Source organism: Dromaius novaehollandiae, chromosome Z (assembly GCF_036370855.1).
Source record: "Dromaius novaehollandiae isolate bDroNov1 chromosome Z, bDroNov1.hap1, whole genome shotgun sequence".
NCBI classification, from domain to species: domain Eukaryota; kingdom Metazoa; phylum Chordata; class Aves; order Casuariiformes; family Dromaiidae; genus Dromaius; species Dromaius novaehollandiae.
The window spans coordinates 59,993,912-60,014,854 of NC_088132.1; the positions used below are offsets into that span (position 1 = coordinate 59,993,912).

Genomic DNA, 20,943 nt, shown 5'->3' on the forward strand with positions numbered 1-20,943 from the left:
CAGGGTGTGTGTCACATCACTGTGTCTGTATATGTCACATAATATGTCTGAGAATCCACCTGAATAATAGACATCAAAACAATTTTTTCATGTCCTATGTGAAAGGCATTGTTTACAACTTCCCTGCTGTAGAGAAAACAAACGAGACATGGAAAGAGAGCAGAGCCAGGGATCCAGAACATCGATGATTTAACAGTATCAGTGGGCTTTCCTGGAAGCCGTAGTTGCTTATGCAAGCTATCACTAAACACTAGTCCCTCTCATTGACATTAGCAAGCTCCTACACAGCAGTATGTGAGGTCTTGTGTCCCAAGGACAGCAGCCTGAATCAGAGTACAACTTTCCCTCTCACTCCCAGGCTGTAAGCCTGCTGAATGAGCAGGACCCTGTGGGCAGCTCCTTACCGTACGAGGACTGCCTGTCGGAGAAGCCGAGATAGGAGATAAAGGGCAAAAGGGACTGGGCACAGTAGAAGAAAGGGGAGAGCCTCAAAAGGATGGAGAGGCATGACCAAGGGAAAGCAGGAGAGTCAAAAACTATGCAACTAACAGTGGCTGGCTCAGCAGACAACAGCAATAAAGAACTTGCTCCTGAAGTATAAAAACAGTCCTTGTAACTTTTCCATACTTAAGTTTTTTTTCTGCTTGGGGCAACACATTACTTGTTTAGCCTTGTATTCATTTCAATGTTATGATGCTGTTTTCATGAGCAACTTGAGGTGTTCATCTATTGGGAAAAAAAAGCAAAACCAACCCCTCTCCATCATTTTCAGTAATACTTATATTAGTTAAGTTACTAAATGTCATTTGGGGTAAGCTTTGTTATTGCTCCTATAATACAAGTAGCCTCTGTTGAGCAGAAACCAACACAATAACCCTTAAATTAAGTTATTTTCATATCAGTTGAGTAATGTGATGCATTGGCAGCTCGAGGAAGGGGAGATACCAGCTCTAAATCTGACTGCTGTCTTGGCTAACACAAGCAACAAAAACCTTGCTAGCCCATTCTTCAGCCTACCTTTCTTTTCAATTGTCTCCACTATCTTGATAAGGATTGGAGGAGCAACATCAGGAGGTGAAAACTGCTCCGTAAGATCTGGAAGTGAAAAAGCTGTAAAAGAAAAATAAGAAAAATAAGTCGAGCTACAGTTGAAAGTGATATCCGTTTATGAAAGCCATGACACATAATGCAACCAGTTAATTTTTAAGCACTGAACAAATTCATTTTATCAGCTGTAAACGACAGTGCAAACATCCCACTTGTCAAGCCTAAATGAGAACACTATACAACTAATCAAAAGCTGAATAAAAATGATGACAATTGCATTTTTATGGCATCTTCTTTTAGAGATCAAATTCACTCCTAGAATCACCCTTAATATTACCAGAGGGAAAAAAATACAATAAAAGTTTGCAATCTATAGAAAAAAACAGAAATAAAATGCAAGGAAGAGAAAAATAGTTTTTTGGTCCTGAAACATTTACATCCAGCATGCACCAGACGAGGGAGCTAAACACATCACCATCTGGGAGCTGTTGATTCCCTGGTAAAACAAATTTACAAAGGCCTGAAAGAGCAGTTGAAATAAGTATTATACTCATACAAAAGCTCAGTGATAATTTCAGTTTGTTTTCATTTTTCAATCTTAATAATATTAACAATATAGTTTTCTTGAGGAAAGAAATTTGTTTTGTACAATGATTGGTGAAGAATAAATAGTGGGATGATCTGAAAGAAGCATCCTGGAGCTTCAGATAAACCTGCATACTGATTTTGTACAAAGTCAGTTTTCACACGATGCAGTTTCTTCACTGAAAGAACATACTGTATAAAGGAAAGTTCTGGCTCTGTGATATGAGGCACGATATATCTCTAAATGCACTACTTTTGGCAGAATAATTATTTCAAAGTTTTAGATCAGTCCTATTCAATTCTCAGAAAGCAAGAGCATTTACATACAGATATTCTTATTAAACAGCTGCCAGAAACATCTGGCAAACTTTGATGGGTTATGATTGATAAACTTGGCTTAATCATTGAAATAGAAGTTGCCAGTTGCCTAGAGGATGGTGACCATTGCCTGATTAAATGCATCCTGCACAAATAGAGAGCATTCTTAAGCATACATGCATGTGTGTGTATACAAACGTGCATGCATGTGTATACAAACGTACATGCATATGCACACACTGTATTTCTAGAAGATTGAAACTGAACAAAATCATGAGCATAACTAGGAGGAAAAAGAGCAAAATATGAATAGACATAAGAGAGTTTTTAATGAAAAACTTTTAGATAGCCAGAAAATTAAACATATCGCAAGTGAGAAAAAAATTTTGGCTGACAATTCACCCTATTTTGAAGGCAGCAATTAGATATCTTTTTAAAAATGCAAACAACTTAAAAATGGGAAAGATAGCAAGGAAAGTACAAAATAAGCTGGGAAGTGCAGAAAACTGAGGAGAGAAGTTAAAGATAATAAATAATGATTATGAACTAATAATGGAAGTGGAACATACTGGACATTGAGACATGTGCCTTGCAAAAAGAAGCAGAATGATGGTATGATAATGATGAAATACTTTCCAGTCCATTCATAACTAAGAAGGACATTAAAAAAACATCTGTTAGTCATAAAATTTTAACTTAGGAGGCCCAGAAAATGAGTATTCAGGAGTCCCCAAAGAGTTGCCTATGGAGATTTCTGGCCTACTGCTGTTACTTTTTAATGAATCATGGAAAATCAGAGCAATTCCAGGGGATCAAAAGAGGTTTAATGCTCTATCCACACTCTGAAAGGACAAGTAAGATGACCCTGATGACTACATGCTAGTTATAATATCAGTCCTGGACAAAATAATGGAAAACCTCATACTAGACTCATATGATAAAGCAGTAAAAGACAGCACTGTTACTAAGGTTCGTCTGCATAGGTTCAGAGAGGATAGGTCCTGTTAAAAACCACACTACTTCCTTCCTTGATGGGATCATAGTTAGTTGAAAAATGCAAATGAGTAATCATAATAAACTCTGAAGTTTTGACAGATATTTGACTCAGTGTAACATTTTGATTGAAACTTAAATACATGCTTAAAAGCATGTGTTAAATAGATGAAGAGCTAGCCAACCAGCCAAACTCCAAATATAGTTATTAATGCAGAACAAACTACATATGGAAGGAACAGATTTTTTTTAATCTCTTCATATCCATTTCTGCTTTACCAAACACAAGTTGGGCTCAAATGCAAGACTCTGTAGTCCAGCCCCTGCTGAGACATGCTGAAACAGAGACTATTTGATCTGTAATATTCAGCTCAAATAGTTCCTTTTGACCCCAGACTACGAATCTCTCTTATGATAATGCCAAATCCATTGAAAGAATCAAATCAGAGGATCAAATCAGAGTCATAACAAAGGGTATGTTATGAAAACACTCATGTTATGATACTAATAGACTCACAGAAAGATAAAGGCATAAAATGTATCCCTTACAAGGTAGCAAAGGAACAGTAGGTTTTAAGAACAGAGTTTAAATATTTTACTTCTGAAAATAACTTTCTGCTCCTTAGGTAGCTAGTTATATGAAGTGCCCTTCTCCCCTTAAGTAGCAGTGATGAAACTGCATCATCTCTGAACAAAAATGCTCATCTCAGTTGCACAGAGAGGCTGCCTGCAACTAAGAGTCTAAACTGACACTGAGGAAAGAAGAGAGAGAAGGAGAACTAGACAGAGGAGGGAAGTCAACAGACCATGTGGATGTAGAGCAAACCTCAGATTGGTTAAAATGAAAGATTTCCTACACTTCTCTCCTACCCTAAAATATGTAACTGGAGAAATATTAAAATTCTGGGCATTCACAGGAGTTCTGACTTCTTTCCTTCCTCCCTATATCCAATTCCTCTTCTCCAAACAGGCAATTTCCATCTACCAGAGAAACTAGTGAACTTCTAGATATGAACAGAGCCTTTGAAAAAATGACAATCCATTTTGTAAATACGTAAACCATAAAATACTTACGAATTTGACTAAAAACTCAGGATACTCACCTGCCTTTTAATACTAAGCATACTAGTAAGTAGCAGTTCTATAGCCAAACAATACATAGACATACACACCGTGGCAATAACAAAATCTACACTTACCTTCCACACAGTAATCAAAGAACAGTACAACTAAGAAATCTAATTACAGTGCTCAACAATATTGAAGAAGAAATGCTCACTTTAAAAGCATTTAGGAGATGCCATTAACAAATTAAAATTACTTAACCTCCCACCTATTTTAGGATTGCCTATTCATTACTGTCATTTCCTATTTAAAATATCCATAGTATCATAGTGCCATTTGTACTTTAAACTTTCCACCTTTTGCACAAAATAGAAAATGATGGGCATTTAAAGTTAAGTCCTCAGGAAACACACATCCGCCAGAAGAAAGACTTAAGAGCACTCGTAGAACTGAAGCCAGTTTATAACATTTACACAGAAGTCAGTGAAATTTGGGCACAGTGCCCTTCATTTTCAAAATGCTGACAGGAAATGGCAGAGGCTAACTTGAAGAAAACTACAACTAAGTTTGGAAAAAAAACAATTTGACTTCTGAAGCCAGAATACAAGATATCCTTAAAGAAAGTCCTGATTCTAGATTAGATGTTCTGAAGGAAAACACAGCATGCATATTAAGAGATTTACAGAAGGAAAAGAAAACCTTTCGTATATGTCACCTTTAGTAAAAGGAAAGAGAATAAAATCCCACATGCAACCTGCATTTAGTACCTGATTTCAAAAGTATCTTTTGCTTTGAAGCATGCTGTAGCACAGCACAGAGGTTTGGAGAACCAAATCCACCTTTAAGAATCTGAGCAACTTTGGAGATCCCTTTGCTACAATCCAGTATCAGTTTTTCACTTAAAGTAATCATTTCCCCCCCGCCCAAAGAAATCCTGCAATTTTTTGGAAATACCACCGTCTCCAAAAGATTAAGGGTCTGAAAAGCTGTCATACAGTTTCCGTGTCTTCTTTCTAGTCACAAGTCTGGGAATAGGTCTCCAGATAGTAAGGAAGCTTCTGATGACAAATTGTAAAAGCTGCATTTTCCACTAGCTCTATTTTTACCTTGCCACAGTGAGAACCAATGCGACGAACCACAAGTCAGGGTTCCTCCAATCTGCGAGCTCTCCACTCTCCCTCATACAGACAGGCCTGAACAGCACTAAGGCAACGGCAATGTGTGGGAGATGAGAGCATACCTTACGTTTAAGGGTTGCCAACACAGCTACAAAGTGCAAGATGAAACCAGCACACAGCTGCACCTTTTGGAAGGCTTCTCAGTAAAAAGAGATATTTTGGAGTTAGTACCTGGCAACGACAAGTGGAAATTTAAAGCTGGAATTTGGCTTCCAAAGTTTCTGAGCCAAATCTTTCATTACTGCTGGAAGAAGAATGAAAATGAATATATATAAAAAAGGATATAATTTAAAATGTAACAACACACACCATGGAAAAGAGTTCAATTTCTAAATATTTTTGCAGCAACTATATACTAACATTACTTGAATTTAGCTCTGAATCAAGATCTCCATGCATGTTCTTCACCTTTTTCAAAAAATGGGCATTTAAGGTTATGCATACATATTGCAATCGACGACAACGCAGCTGTGCATTAAAGTCTAATATTTGAGAGGGCAGGTCTTATGATGTTCATAATTGGCTTATGTGCACGCAGATATGCTCTTTATGTATGTAACTGTATCCACTAACATAGTGACTTATGCCTTCATAGATTTGCACCCATCCTTGTATGAAAGTCATACAACATGTTCAAACATGAATGGTGTGACCAACATTGAAATTAACTGTATAACAAACATTAACATATTAATTAACATAGAAGAAGAAGGCAACAGTAACTGTCCTTGTCAGGTAAGCTGTGATAATGCCTCCAACAAGTTCAGCTAACAAAACTGTGAAGCAACAAGCCTATGGTACTTTTGCTGTGGCATCACCAGTAGCATAACGAAAGACAAGGTGTGCCCAATGGTCAGTGGAATCTCCATAGAATTCAACCCTATGCTTACTACTGAAAATCCTCGGAAACAGAGGACCTTTCCTTCTTGCTTCAAATGCTGTTATAATAAGAAGTTATACATTATACTGGGTAGAGTAAAAAATTCAAACAATGTTTCACTATTATCATCCATCTTCCCTGAAGTAGATACTGAATTTAAATGAGAATTCATAATGGCTGAATTTAATCACTTGTCAGCATATAATGTCAAGTTCAAGTGGAGATACGCATTGGAAATAAGGGTAGTTTTGCATTCCTGCACAGCCTTTCAGGCAGTGGTTGGAGTCAAGGCAATCAGTGTACTACTCATAGTGGCTTACTGCTAAGAATCCCCAAAACGGAGAGACAGCAGTATTGAAGAAGACTACTTTGAGAACGCATCAAAAGCTGTGTCTGTGCAAACAAGAGTTCAGATTCCTTAACATGGGAAATCACCAGGAGGTTCCTCTGCAAGCATGAAAGAGGAGGCTCAATGCTTATCAGAGATTGTCAGGTGGTGACTGCTCCAGATGTACAGCCCAAACCTTCACTGCCCCCTCACGCTTGGTTTTGTCAGCTGGGGAGGAAGGGCCATAGCCCATAATAAAAGAATGAAAAGACCCTTACTCACACAAAGTTTGTAACTTCTACTGAGAGGGCATTTCACAGTCCATTATATGTTTCTTTATATTCTTAGGAAGGAACAATTTTCTGCAGAAAATTCCAGTAAAGTATTATAAAACAGAAAAAAAAAAAAAAAAAAAAACCACCAAGCCCTAAACAAACAGCTCAAATCATCTTGCTGTTTGTGAAAAAACAGCTGGTATTGTTGCTAGTAGTGAACTGTAGCCTCCCTTAGTTCTTAGAGACTAGATACAAACTTCACATTTTATCAGGGTTCAAGAGAAAGCTTCCATAAAGATCTAAGCTTTGGGTTCAATGCCAGACTAAGACAGAAAAAAGATGGATCTGGTATTACAAATAAATACCAAAGAGAAGTTCATTCTGAGATCTGAGGACCATAACTATGCCTTGGCTTTAGTAATTTTAGAGCACTTCATGATATTTACCAAAACAATAAACAAATGAAGTATTTAGAACTGCCCAGCTGCTTTTAGTAATGTGTTTTAACTGGGCAAGGATGAAAGACAAGAAGGTGAGTGAAGATAAAAAAGTTAATGTCACTGTGTGTCACAGAACAATCAAGCACTGCAATAGCCAGTAAAATTATCCACAACTGTTGGAGGAGGAAAAAAATTCTCCTTATGCCCTTCTTGACCAAGATGATTTGGTTTAGGCTATAGTTAAGTTCTCCTACAGGCAGAATTCATCACTAAACCAGCAGGAAGAAGAGCTGTTCAGGGTTCAACTACTTTCTCCAGTATTTGTTTCATTAGCAATATTGTAAAAGGTAACACTATTCGTGGAAAAATATGAAAGGGAGGCTTAAGCTTCAGTGAATCTGACACATTCATTACGAATGGCTTAATGGGCCTGTCTACTATCACTTGTCTTTTATTTTTATCAGATGTCATCAATCAGACAGACTGTGGACTCAGAATACCACAGAAGCCTTGGCAGCAAAAGGAGACTAGATCAGGGAGAAATGAAGAGAGAAGAAGAATATCCTAGTGCTAGATAAAGAAACGGTCTGGCCCACCAAGGCTATCAGCCTTTGGGCTCACAAAAAGCCCACTTTTTATTTAGGCAGAAAAATGTCTGCGAGTCAAGATTTATTGGGATATGAATGATCCCAAAGCTATGAAAAGGAATGGAGAAATAACGTCTGCTGGTGACCTTACATGACTAGAGTACAACTGGGAGGCTTGATGGAAATACAGCTAATTCTAAATTCCCATCAGAAAATTCTTCAATAACATGCAGCAAGCCCAGTTTATTTCTTCCATCGATCAGTAGGTTTTCATTATGAGCTGGAGGACAAAGTGACAACTTCATTCAGATGTTCAGTTTTAATGGTGCACCGAGGATTTTAGCCACAACAGGAAATACAGCTCTGAACTGGAAAAATAATTTATCATATCAGACTGTCAGTCCTCTTTTTCCTTCGTCTGCAATGGAGAAACATTTGAATAAAGCACAACACCTTTCTTAGGGAATCTCAATGATACCAATTAACTCTCATGGATAAACAGTACTCTATTAAATGTGTTTCTGGACTTCAAATAGCTTTCTAAAGCATTCATATTTCTGCCGTGGTCCTACACCAGTAATACAGAATGATAACAATTTTTCAAAGGGGCTTATTACAAAAGATCATGACTGCAGGAAGAGGGGAATCCTTATCAACATAACCTTCTGAACGTCAATCAATTCACAACATACTGGCCAAAATGCAAAGTGAGCATTTGTAGAATCCTGTGTGTGAGGTAGGTACTTACAACATAAATTATAAAGTTGAAAAAAGCATCTCAAACTAATCTTTTGCAGAAAATCAAAAAAGTATATGCAAATTGTTATAGTATACATTTGTGATACCTTACAGAATAAGGTTATGCAGTCATTTTTCCCACACGACAAATATACGTATGTTATGATTAGGCCATTTATAGTCCAACCCACAGAACCTATGAAGGTTGGAATAAAATCTGAATGTTACTTCATTTTATCTTGGCTACATACAATATGTGGAAAAAGACATAGTCACCTGTAAAAATTAACGCTGTGAGAAAGGTCAAATACAAATGCCTAGATACTTTCCAAGGTTATCAGCACGAATATGCAAGGAATGATCTGACTGATAAAGTACCACCTGTACAGTGATTATGCGGGAAGTTGCGGGGTGGTGGTGTGAGAAAGAATTCTTCTCCCATCCCCACATATAACCTTGCACCAGCTGCGTTTAAGGGCTAAGGAGAGTAACGGGCAACTATGAATGAAGGGGAAACAACCCAAGGCAAATACAGATTAATATGAGAAAATAATCTATAAACAATAGATAGCAGAAAACTCTGATCTGATATTGAAAGTTGCATTTTATAATGTATTGATTCTTCAAAAAGAAATCTAGGTTTTCTTTACCTTTCTCTGACACAAAAATGAATGCTTGTCACAGACCTGCTGCATTAACCATCAAAAAGAATTATTCTAAAACAAAACAAAATGGAAGTTCGGAGAGAAAGAAAGGAAAAAAAAGAATGTGTCTGACTTGAGGAAAGTTTAGCTGCACAAATATGCAGCAAAATAAGACATATTTATTTGGCATGAAACCACCAATCAACAGTAGCACTGTAGAATACTATATTCCTTCATTACAGTTTGATACTTCTAATAGTGTCTGCTAATCACATTTCACACTTATTAATTTAATGTTTCATAAAGCCCTGTTTCTATCCTCTGTGGAAGGGAAGTGATACAGCCCGTACTGGGGTGGAATTCTGTACATAATATTCTAACAGATTAAACCTCAGTAACTTTATGAATTATGAGCTGTCAGGCACTTTTCTCATCTGCCACAGAATATACTTCTTAGAAACAGGAGCTATAAATAAGACAACAGATGTTTTTTGTTGGCTTCAGTTGAAGCACAGATAATTTTTAAAAAGCAATCTGCAGTTAAAAAGCCTGTTGTAATGACAGTATTCTGCTTCCCTCTATGGGTGAGATTATGTAATACTCCTTTTTGAAACTATAACTGAATTTAGGATTTGAAATGGCTGCAACTATTTCCTATTAGTATTTCTTACAGAACGCATGCAACGAACATAATCAGAGAAAGAAGCAGCCCTGTTCTGGGGAAAAACTGCAAGGCTTATGAAAAAATATCAACCAAGTACAATATATTCCTACATGCAGTACACTGCATTCTAATGCCACACATAACGTTTAACTTAAACTGTTACATGAAAAAAAAAAGGAAAAAAAATCAAGGAAGAGAAGGGAAAAACACTTTTTTATTCAACTTTTTGTCAAAGAGCTGTGAGACAAGCCAAAATAGTACCACAAGAAAAAGAAAAGAAGAAACTGAAAGCTGCCTTTCTGCTTCTAAGTAGAGGAGGGCACTCAGGAAGCCGAGCTGAGGGGACCAGCAGCTCGCACAGGACGGACACGGTTGGCCATGGAGCTGGAGCAGGCAGGCACGAGCACCAGTGGGGCTCTGCATGGGAGGTGCACCTTACCTCCATCCACAGGCTGCCACCCCGCAGGGCTTACAGAGCTACCACACGTCTCAGGGGCTCGGAGGCCGATACAAATTTCAATCCTGTCCTTCATTTCTCACAGCTCACCCTAAGCCCTGAGTGACTGCAGGAGCACAGCGGATGGCAAGATTCTCACAACTCCTAATTAGCATTTGTTTAAATAGAAAATCAGGTTAACATCTCTAAACGGAACAAGCAGGTGTGGTCCTCAGAGTGTGATTCTGAGGGCAGAGAAAGAAAACATCTTAAAAGCTGACATCTACTCTTCAGTTCCTGTTGATGTCTGCAGATTCCCAGCTAGCACTTTTCGGTCAGAGAGATATTAGCAGATTACCATAAAAATGTGGCGTAGGTACCCAGTTACAGCATTCCCCCCCAAGCCAGGATAAGATGGCTGAGGTAGCGGTAAGGGGGGGGAAGGGACAGGGACAACCATGGAGCTGGACCCAGTAAATTGCAAAACATAGCCTTTTTTGCCAAATGAGGCTTGCGCACATTATTCCCTCCTCCTCCTGGATGGCAGCTCCACAGTTAGAAATGAGTTGAGCTCCGAAAAGGTTTGAGCAGTTCTGCCCAGTTCCCTTCACAGATACCAACCGGCAATGAAAAAGGTTGCTGCAGAACAAAGGCTCTGACTTAACATTCCAGCCTCTGGCAGCGGTCTTGTATCAAAAACCATAAATGATGCGAAGAAGGCAAATATATTATATGCTGAACATCCGAGTGTACTGTGGATAGTGTAGGTGTGAGGACAAATGGCGCGTTCTGCTGACAGCTGCACCTTGTGACCTACTTAACAGGTTCCCTGTGCAACTTTCAGGGTTAGTATTGTCATTAAACATCCAGATTGCAGTAGCAGTACCTAGAAACCCTTATCAAACGAACTTGCAATAGGTTCTGTACAAACAACGCCTCCCTTATCAGTCTTATGATTAACTAGGCAATCTCTTAGAATTGATACCAGTTGCTCTATTAACCTTTCCACAAACTTTACCTCATCTTTCCCTAAAATATTAAAGTTATGATACTCTAATACTCCTTCTGCACTCTAGATTCCTTTTTAAAAAATGAATAGTAAAACTCTAGTAAAAGTGTACTTTATTTTAAACAGACTATATAAACTGTTAATACATTTACATGGGATTTTACCACGGTCACTCTTTGAGAAAAAAGCAGTAAAGCTCCCTCTGTCTGACACATGGAATACTACATTGACAAATAAACAGAACTACATTAAAAGAACATCAAGATCACAGTGTCAAGTACTCAAAGTTTAAGACAACTAAGAACTAAGGTGTAATGTCAGTTCTTTCACCTCTTTTCACGTTCTGATAAAGCATTTTTCCCACTAAATTACTCTGCTTCAATCAACACACAGCAAGTCCACTGCTCTCAAGGGACAGTTAAGTAGCTGAGGTATTTATTACCTTCAGCTTTACTCAGTCTGTGAAAGGACATATGGTCTTCTAGTAAATTCATATTCTTCTATTCACTTTCCTCTTCAAACCTGGATGTCTAAATTCCTCCAAACTGTCCCTGGATTATCTCTTTTCCAACCCAACTTCTCATGCAAAAGTACTTTGTTCCAAAATGTGTCCTCCAGTTCTTCCTAGCAAATGGGAAAATATACAGTCTTCTGTTTCTGGAAACCTCCGTCACTCTTAAGAGAGAGACAGCTGCCTATCTTTTAAAGGAAGCAGTGCTGACCATGAAGTTCCTCCTTATGCAAAGCCATCACGAGTTTCTGATATTGACTCTGCTTGAGAAGCAGCTTTTAAACCATTCTCTTTTTATTCAATAATCTTAACACATACAACTTTGGGAGAGTAAGTTGCTCTGCTCTGCAAGAGTACTTTATTTTGCTACCTTTTTGCTAAGGACAGAATAAGTGGGGGGAAAAAATCACATCACTGTCAAAGTATCCACAGGCAAGCAATCTAGAGGGGAAGAATAAGCTCTTCACTACTGCAAGAAAAAGATAGTGTGCATTATTGTGTTTGAGAAGTCAAGTTGTTTAGATCTGGAAGATTTACATAAAAATACTGGCAGAAGCTGCTGACAGATAAAAGCCAAAACAGCTCCTTCATCTTTTGGGAATTATGGGAAACATTTATAAGCACACAGAAAGTTAAAAACAATGAGTGTAGAGCAGTCACCTAGAAAAAAAAAAGCAAACAATGCTAACTGCAATCCAGCATCAGAAAGGCTTTCTTTATTCCGCAAGCTGACATATTTCAAATCAAGTCTTTCTTGTCTGAAAAGAAAAGAAAAGAAAAGAAAAGAAAAAAGAAAAGAAAAGAAAAGAAAAGAAAAGAAAAGAAAAGAAAAGAAAAGAAAAGAAAAGAAAAGAGCAAAAGCAGCTTGGGGCTCTAGATGCAGCAACAGAAATACAGAAATAGGGCAATGCTGAAAGGCAGTCTTGCAAGAAAGCAAAAAATGGGTTAATCCTTACAGCCATTAAACCATGGGCTGATCTGACATAGATATAGAAACAACAACATTATTAAGAAATTCCTGAACTGGATCTACAGGGAGTTAATCCCACTGCCTTCTTTAATTTCAGATAAAGAAGAAAACTCTCAGTTTGTATGTAATAAATTTTCTGACCCTGATCATACAGCTGCCTAGATTTCTCTACATAGTGGTATCACTATGTTGATTGTGTTGATTTCTCATTCCAACTTTTAACACTATCCAGATACAATACCAAAAGGGCCTTATGGAATATGAAGTGCAGCACCTACTACATGAACTTAAAAGTCATCTATTCCGTAAAGCACTGTTAAGTTTGTTCACACTGTGCTGTTGAACTAACTAATTTAGATTTTAGCAGTCAAAGCAGTAAATTGATTTCATGGAACTTTACATGCTGAAAGCATTAACGATCTCAGCTGGCCAACTAACTTGAACTGGATAAAGAACCCGCTTTCTGTATTGTCCTGCACGCTGCATTGCAGAAATTCATATAGCACAAAAATCTGTTTATGGGAAGTGTTAAAAAATTAGAATTGTAAAGAACAACAAAGATGGTGTAACAAAAAGCTAGCATGAAAAACTGGCTACATTTTTACATCAGCATCTGCAAGCCAAATCCTGACTGAAGTCAGGGTAAAGAGTATAGAACAGCATTTCAGTCTGCTTTGGAAGTACTCATTTGCAAGGAGACCAAAAGCAATAGAAAAAGGCTTTCTCTTAGAGAGAAGCTTAATTATAAATACTTGAACTCTGAGAGAAATTTTTTTGCAACTTCAGTGCAAACCTACAGTGTTAAATTGGTTTAGACCCTAAGAAACTCTAAGAAAAATGTGTCCCTCTCTAAATGGGACACACTTTTAGATCTCTTAAAAATAAGCAACATTTTGTGAAGCAGTGAGGAAGAATAGAGAAGTTGAAAAAGCTACAAAAATATTTTGTAAACGGTCTTGGAAAGCCTAAACCAGACAGTGGCTGTGCAAAGAAAAAATATGCAACTGGTTAAAAACCAAAAATGTGTTCCCTGTGATTTGTGATTCAGGTGGTCAAATAAAAGCTGCTGTTCCAGGGAAGACGCTGGGGTGGGGTGGGAGCTCCTTCTATGTCCTTTACAAGACTCAGAGGTGAGCAAGGAGAACTCTGACCAGCCTCTTTTCTTCTTTGGTACTGCTGCAGGGCAGCTCCCCTGCAGTGGCCTACTTTACCCCAAGGAGAGTAAGAGAACTGCTATGTATGTTCTCCTGCTTCGCTGTAGAAACTTTATGGGGAGCAAGATCAGTGCTTAAGTTGACTGTCTCTGAACTTAGGAGAGTACTAAGTATATAAATAAGCATGCCAAGAAATACTCATCTGCTGTGTATTTAAGTCTTGCAAGCATAGTTTCCACTGGTCATACACACACACGTATATAGTTTTTCCACCACCATCCTGCTCTTGCCAAGAAAGTTAGCCAGTCTTCTAACCTACCCATCCACATCTTAAAATATAATAGCGTTATCTGTCTGTCCAACTATCTGTATTTCTACACATACACACACTGAAAGAGAGAGCTTGGAGCTATAACCACTTAGTTGTTTTAGAATGTTGATTATAGGATACAATAAAGGAGTAAAAAAATATCCCCTACTTGCATAAGATGTGATAAAACATGTGAAAAGGTCTTCCAGCTATGACTCACTAAGAAACGGGTGGAGGCTTGTAAGGCCAAAAGGCTTCTGGCTGGAAGGAGTATGCCTTCTTCCACACTGGCCAGCAAGGACTTGGATTGACTGCCATTCTGTCAAAAGGCCAGATATATCCTGGTTGTTTTCCTGCTATCCTACTGAAAAAAAAAAAAAAAAAAAAGGAACTCTTACATGTCTGTTTTTGTTACTGTGCTCCAGAGGAATCCCTTGGTCATCATTTTGCCAAAAGAAAGAACCAGAGTTACCTTTATTTGACCCTACCAAATAGGAACACCTCTTTTTCTTCTACCTTCTTAAAAATTTTTTCGTTTGTTTGTTTAAATGTGGGGCATGCCAGGAAGAAGGAGGATAGCTTACTTGATTCACAGATAGAGAATCGTTCCAAAAAAACTAATTCCCTGTTGAGAACAGAAGAAAGAGAAATGCATTTGCTTTAAACTGACCTGATTTTTTTCTAACAGGCTTATGAGTCTCTGTTTTCAAGGGTAGTTCAACTGACTTGCCTGCTATACCAGAACACGCATTTTTCTAGCTATGCCTCCTTTTAGTTTTCCCCTTCCAAATTTATGTATGCAGCTGGAAAAAACTTGCATCTTAATTAGCTCATCTTTGGCATCTTCAGAGAACTTTACTAAGGCTTTTAAAACTTAAAGCGCCTCAAAAATGGTAGATACAGCAGACGGTTGGTATAGCTCACCTAACCACTGATACACTACACACCAGGTATGTACAGGCATACCTCATGTTAGTATGCTTCACAGATACTGCAATCTTTACAAATTGAAGGTTTGTGGCAACCCTGCATTAAGCAAGTCCAGCAGCACCACTTTTCCAACAGCATGTGATCACTTTGTGTCTCTGTGTCACATTTTGGTAATTCTCACAATATTTCAAAATTTTTCATTATTATTATATCTGTTATGGTGATCTGTATATCTATAATCTGCCTCCCTATTCCCTGAGACACAACAATATTGAAATTAGGCCATCTAGGGCTTTCATAGCTAGAGAGGAGAAGTCAATGCAGGGTCTGAGAGGATTGACTCCAATTTTGAAAGAAGTTCTATTGTGGGTAAAATGCTATCAAACAGCATTGCATACTACAGAGAAAGCCTTTGTGAAAGGAAGAGTCGATCGATGCAGCAAACTTCATTGTTGTCTTATTGTAAGAAATTACCATGGCCACATTTGCCGCATCGAAAGCATTTTACCCACAATAGAACTTCTTTCAAAATTGGAGTCAATCCTCTCAGACCCTGCATTGACTTCTCCTCTCTAGCTATGAAAGCCCTAGGTGGCATCTTCTTCCAATATAAGGCTGCTTTGTCTACATTGAAAAATCTGTTGTTTAGTGTAGCCAGCTTCATCAATTATCTTGGCTAGATCTTCTGGATAACTTGCTGCAGCTTCTACATCAACACTTGCTGCTTCACCTTGCACTTTTATGTTATGGAGACTGCTTCTTTCCTTAAATCTCATGAACTGACCTCTGCTAGCTTCAAACTTTTCTTCTGCAGCTTCCTCACCTCTCTCAGCCTTCACAGAATTGAAGAAAGTTAGGGCCTTGCTCTGGATTAGGCTCTAGCTTAAGGGAACGCTGTGGCTGGTTTGATCATCTACCTAGACCACTAAAACTTTCTCCATATCAGCAATATGGTTGTTTCACTTTCTTATCATTCGTGTGTTTACTGGAGTCACACTTTTAATCTCCTTCAAGAACTTTTCCTTTGCATTCACAACTCGGCTCTTTGGCACAAGATGCCTAACTTTGGGCCCATCTCAGCTTTCGACAGGCCTTCCTCACTAAGCTTACTCATTTCTAGGTTTTGATGCAAATGAGAAACATGTGACTCTTCCTTTCACTTGAACACTTAAGAGGCCATTGTAGGGTTATTAATTGGCCTAACTTCAATATTGCTGTGTCCCAGGGAATAGAGAGGCCCGAAGAGAGGAAGAGAGACGGGGGGGAACGGCTGGTCAGCGGAACAGCCAGAACACACAACATTTATCGATTAAGTTTGCCATTTTATGGAGGCATGGTTCGTGGTGCCTCAAAACAATTACAATAGTAACATCAAAGATCACTGATCATAGATCACCATAACAGATATAATAATAATGAAAAATTTTGAAATATTGTGAGAATTACCAAAATGTGACACAGACACAAAGTGATCACATGCTGTTGGAAAAATGGGACCAACAGACTAGCTCGATGCAGAGTTGCCACAAACCTTCAATTTGTAAAGACTGCAATATCTGTGAAGTGCAATAAAGCAAAGCGCAATAAAATGAGGTATGCCTGTAATTCTTTTAGGACTCAGGATTACTAAACAGGAGCCTGCCACCTCCCAAAGGGTTCTAATATTTCACAGTAACTGTGCCACTAATAGCCCTTTTTAGGGAGATCAGTATACAAAATCCCACCTAAACCTAGGTCTTGTTTTAAGGGAAATACTTCTTGTTTTGTTTTTGTTTTTTAACAGGATATTTCTGGATTTCTCGGGAGAATCAGCCATTCTGCTTCTTTTTCTTGTATTTTACTATACGTCAGCTTTCCACATTTTAAACATTCTTCTCAAACTGAGAAGTCTTGGGAGACAAAACAAAGCCGCTGGTTATTCTAATGATATTCAGTAAAGAATAAATAATGCAAAGGAATTAATGAATATCGTAATTATGCTGCCTGATGTTGTGAAGCAACCAGACTGGAATAAGATAATGTGAGGCCACAGGTATAGACTACCTGGAGACACACATACACAACTTGTTTGGCTTTTGCTTCCAAGAGGAAGGACTAAACCATTACATTCAAAAACTGGATCCCCCCACCCCCCCGCAATAGCTACCCATCCTCAAATTACATGCAGAAATTTAAGACATACTAAGACTCAATACTGTAGTTACTGTAGTCTCTTATCAAGCTATTAATAAGAGCAAGAGCAAAGCTACAGGTGTTGTTACAGTGTTCATTTACACCATGATCTGATGGTGTTTTGTAAAGCTTCAAAGCAAGCTGCTTTTTATTTGAGACAGGAAAATACACATGGATTAGAGATTTCTGACAGGCTACAAACAGGTGACCAAATCACATTTAACAGGACAGAAAAATCTAGATTTTTCAATATATTAAATTCATCTTGAAATTAGAGAAATTCATGCTTTTACTTCTGAATGGCCATCAACTTGAGCCCAACAGAACAAATTTGAACCACATTTAACTACTTTTCCCTGCTCTCTTTATAGCTTCTCCATGCTTTATGCACATTACATGTTCTCTCTCTTTCTCTCTCACCATTTGGTCTCTTTTTCCTTCTGGCATTCTGTAATGCTGCCAGCCAGCAAGCTTTGCTTTTAATAAGTAGATCTGCCAACTTAAACACCAGTCTCTTAAGGCAATCAAATAATGAAACACACATGTATGTACTTGCACGTAATCTGTCAAATGCCTCTACAGCCCACCACAAACAATTTTTGCAATTCGGGGTTTTCATAGGAGCATGCATTCATACACTCCTGGTTTTCAGAGATCAATTGCCATGTTTTTTCAGAATCCTGTGTCCTGGTTGTACAGATACACCTAATGCCTCTGTGATTTACATACCAATATCTAGAAGAAACATGAATTATGAAAAAATTAAAAAATACAAAGCTTGTGCAGACAGCTTCATATAAAATAAGCGTATCCTTCAATTTCTCCAATTCTGTGCAAAGGTCTAGTGCAAGACAGCACAGATTCCTCCACGGTGTCCAGAGAGCGCTAGAGAGTTCATGAACAACCATTCCAAATATCAAGAGTATTTTTTTGTACCTCCCTCATTACTCATCTATCATTTGCACTGAAGTGTTCTGGATTTCCACTTTCTAAACTAGTACTTCCCAAAAGAGAAATTTAATGTACAACTCTAGCAACAGAGTAACCCAGCAAAAAACTGTCTGTCACACCAAGATGAAGTTGCACTGACGCATCTCTTGATTAAATAAGGCTGGAGTTTGCAGCGTGGAAGAATAAAGATGGTAGCAGAAGTATCTTTCAAGCAAGCAAGTTACTGATTGGTATTCGAAAATTAAAATCAAATTTCAAGGACTGAAATTGACTACATAACTTGCCATCACTTGGAAAATTCCTGCACTGTTCCTATGCATTGCAACTGTGAAACAGTGGAAAAAAACCAAAACTATTACAGATGCATCATAAAAGTGCAAGGAAAAGGTACTTTAAACATGCATCCCTGATATGCATACTTTTAATACGAAATACACTTTTACAATAAAGCCTGAAAATTTGAAAATTTAAAATTCCCAGAATTGGGAAACAAGTGAGACAACACTAAATTATGTCACCACATCTGTTCAATCTGTGCATTCATATTCTAATAATTCTTCTGCTTTTGATGCTTATATTTTGATTCCAGACAGTGAAGCTGGATGGTGCAGTCAGAGGTATGCTAGTATGATTTATTCTATAAGGAATCATCTTGGACACCCCGCACTAAGTAACCGAAGCCAACAGTGGAGTAAGCAGATGGTACTTTCTCTTTGGGACAAATAAAGCCTTACAGTGTCCAGCTTACCTTGGTTCTGGATGTTAGCTTATCTCAATGAAAGTTAACTGAAATTTTATTCCAGTTCTGTCCCCGAATCCAGCTTTTTGAAATGTTTTTCCTGCATGACCTCCTATTACAAAGAGATTAACACAGACACCTTCGAACTGTAGTTATTTTTAAATCTTATTTGTGGGCTACCTCACAGGAATCATAATGCTGTCTTCGCTCATGCCAGTACCCTGAAGATGTCTTAATATTTGAGAAGCTCTGTGATGCTATAACCAGGAATGTCACTGGAAAGAGCACGAGGCAATGAAAAAATCTGCTACCAGAGAGGAGTCTGAATACTGTAAAGTAAAGGTGGCTTAAGACCACAAACTAAACAACCAGAATGAAGCAATTCTCATTCAGTGAAGATGTGTACAATGAACAAAGCAAGGATGAGAGGCAAAAAGGGGGTCAGGTGACTACACAATTAAAAACTGTATCATACTGCATATGCTACAAGGAGGTGTAGTTACATGTACAAACACAACTTTGAAATGCTCAGTTTTGCAACCTGAACAATGCTTTGCTACTGTGTGGACTTCCCTGTATATATGCAAATACATCAACAAAAACCCGTATTTATTTTAACAATTCATTACCATAACAGAATATCCAGTTAAAACTGTCACTATATCATTTCCTCACTTATAAGGAACCCTACTGATCATCACACTAGATTGTAATGCTGTTTCCCTTCTGTCTTTGAAGCCCGTAAAAGGACAGTTAGATACTGTTCTTCTATACAGCGTATATCATGTAGTATTTTACACACATCCATAACAGATGGAATTTGGTATACTGAAAAGGCAGAATCACTTAAAAACAGAGCTAGCATAATTATAGCATTTGTGCTCCAAACCCTACAGGCAATGGGAATCTTGTCTGAGAGAAATAAGAACTGTGGGATTTGTCCCAATGCTGCTAATCCTTGACTATAGGTTTGATCCTGTGCCTTCTGAAGTCAAAATGGGTTTTGCCGTCAATTTAAGGGAAAGTAGAATAGCAGCCTGCTGCTTCTTGTATGAACAAGTCTGTTCAGTAAACAAAGTAATGTCTAACATTTATAACAACATCAGTACTTAAAAATAACCTTATTTTTCTCTTTGCATCCAAAGGGATTTTGAATAAAACATTTTAAATTCTCTATTCAGAGGAGAACAGCTCACATTAACAGGCACAGGCATGTTCCATCTAAACTACTAGACAATTTACCACAGTATTTGATTGACTGGCTATTTAGATCAGACAATGAAAAGCAAAAAAACCCATTCTCATCTTATTGGCGTGTTCTTACTGTGTCATAATAAAACCCTAGATATTTGTCTTAGAGGAAACATCTGGAGCAAAAGCATACCAGTTGGTAACTCTCTTCCCCTTTTTGCTAAACTGTAAGTGCAGCCTAAAGTCCTGTATCTTAAACCACTGGGGAAAGCACCCCCAACCCACTAACCTTTTCAGTATAAGTTTTAATATTGTAAATATAAGAAACTTAACTATCACTATGAGACTAGCATAATCCAAAGCAATGATTAATATCACGTACAACACATGAGTGCCAAATGTTCCCTTAGCAGATAGTCGTATTTCTCTCAACAGCCAAAAGGCTGCTCAAAAGAAGCAGGACTTCTTGTTAGGTGTTCTGTAGTAAATGTTATTAACCCAATGACTTTCTTTTTGTTACAGTAAGTGTTGTGATAATAATGGGATTTTGAAAAACTCTTATTTTAAGTGTGGGGCTGGAAATTACACAGACTAACAAAAGAGTTTTGGAGTTGTCAGCACTAAGTTTGAACCCAGGAGGAAGTTAAAAAAACGTAAAAGCAGTAGGGAATGCACACTAATCTCTCAACCAACCGTAATAAATTATAAATACAGCAAAGCAAGAAGAATTCAAACATTCATCCCTCTGTGCCCTTGAGGACCCCTAAAGTAAGTGAACAGAGGTCCTTTATTTCCAGACATTTGATATGAAGCTTTTGCTACATACTG

At 38.0% G+C, this 20,943-nt stretch overlaps 1 protein-coding gene across 2 annotated transcripts in view; it reads right to left on the reverse strand.

Moving 5' to 3' along the window:
* Nucleotides 1-20,943, reverse strand: part of LOC135324641 (phosphatidylinositol 3-kinase regulatory subunit alpha) — a 61,876-nt gene that overhangs the window by 26,420 nt on the left and 14,513 nt on the right. For both annotated transcript variants that reach the window (XM_064501296.1, XM_064501297.1), the window contains one exon: nt 1,018-1,110. In XM_064501296.1, the coding sequence (XP_064357366.1) occupies nt 1,018-1,110 (93 nt within the window). The remainder of the gene's footprint in view (nt 1-1,017; nt 1,111-20,943) is intronic.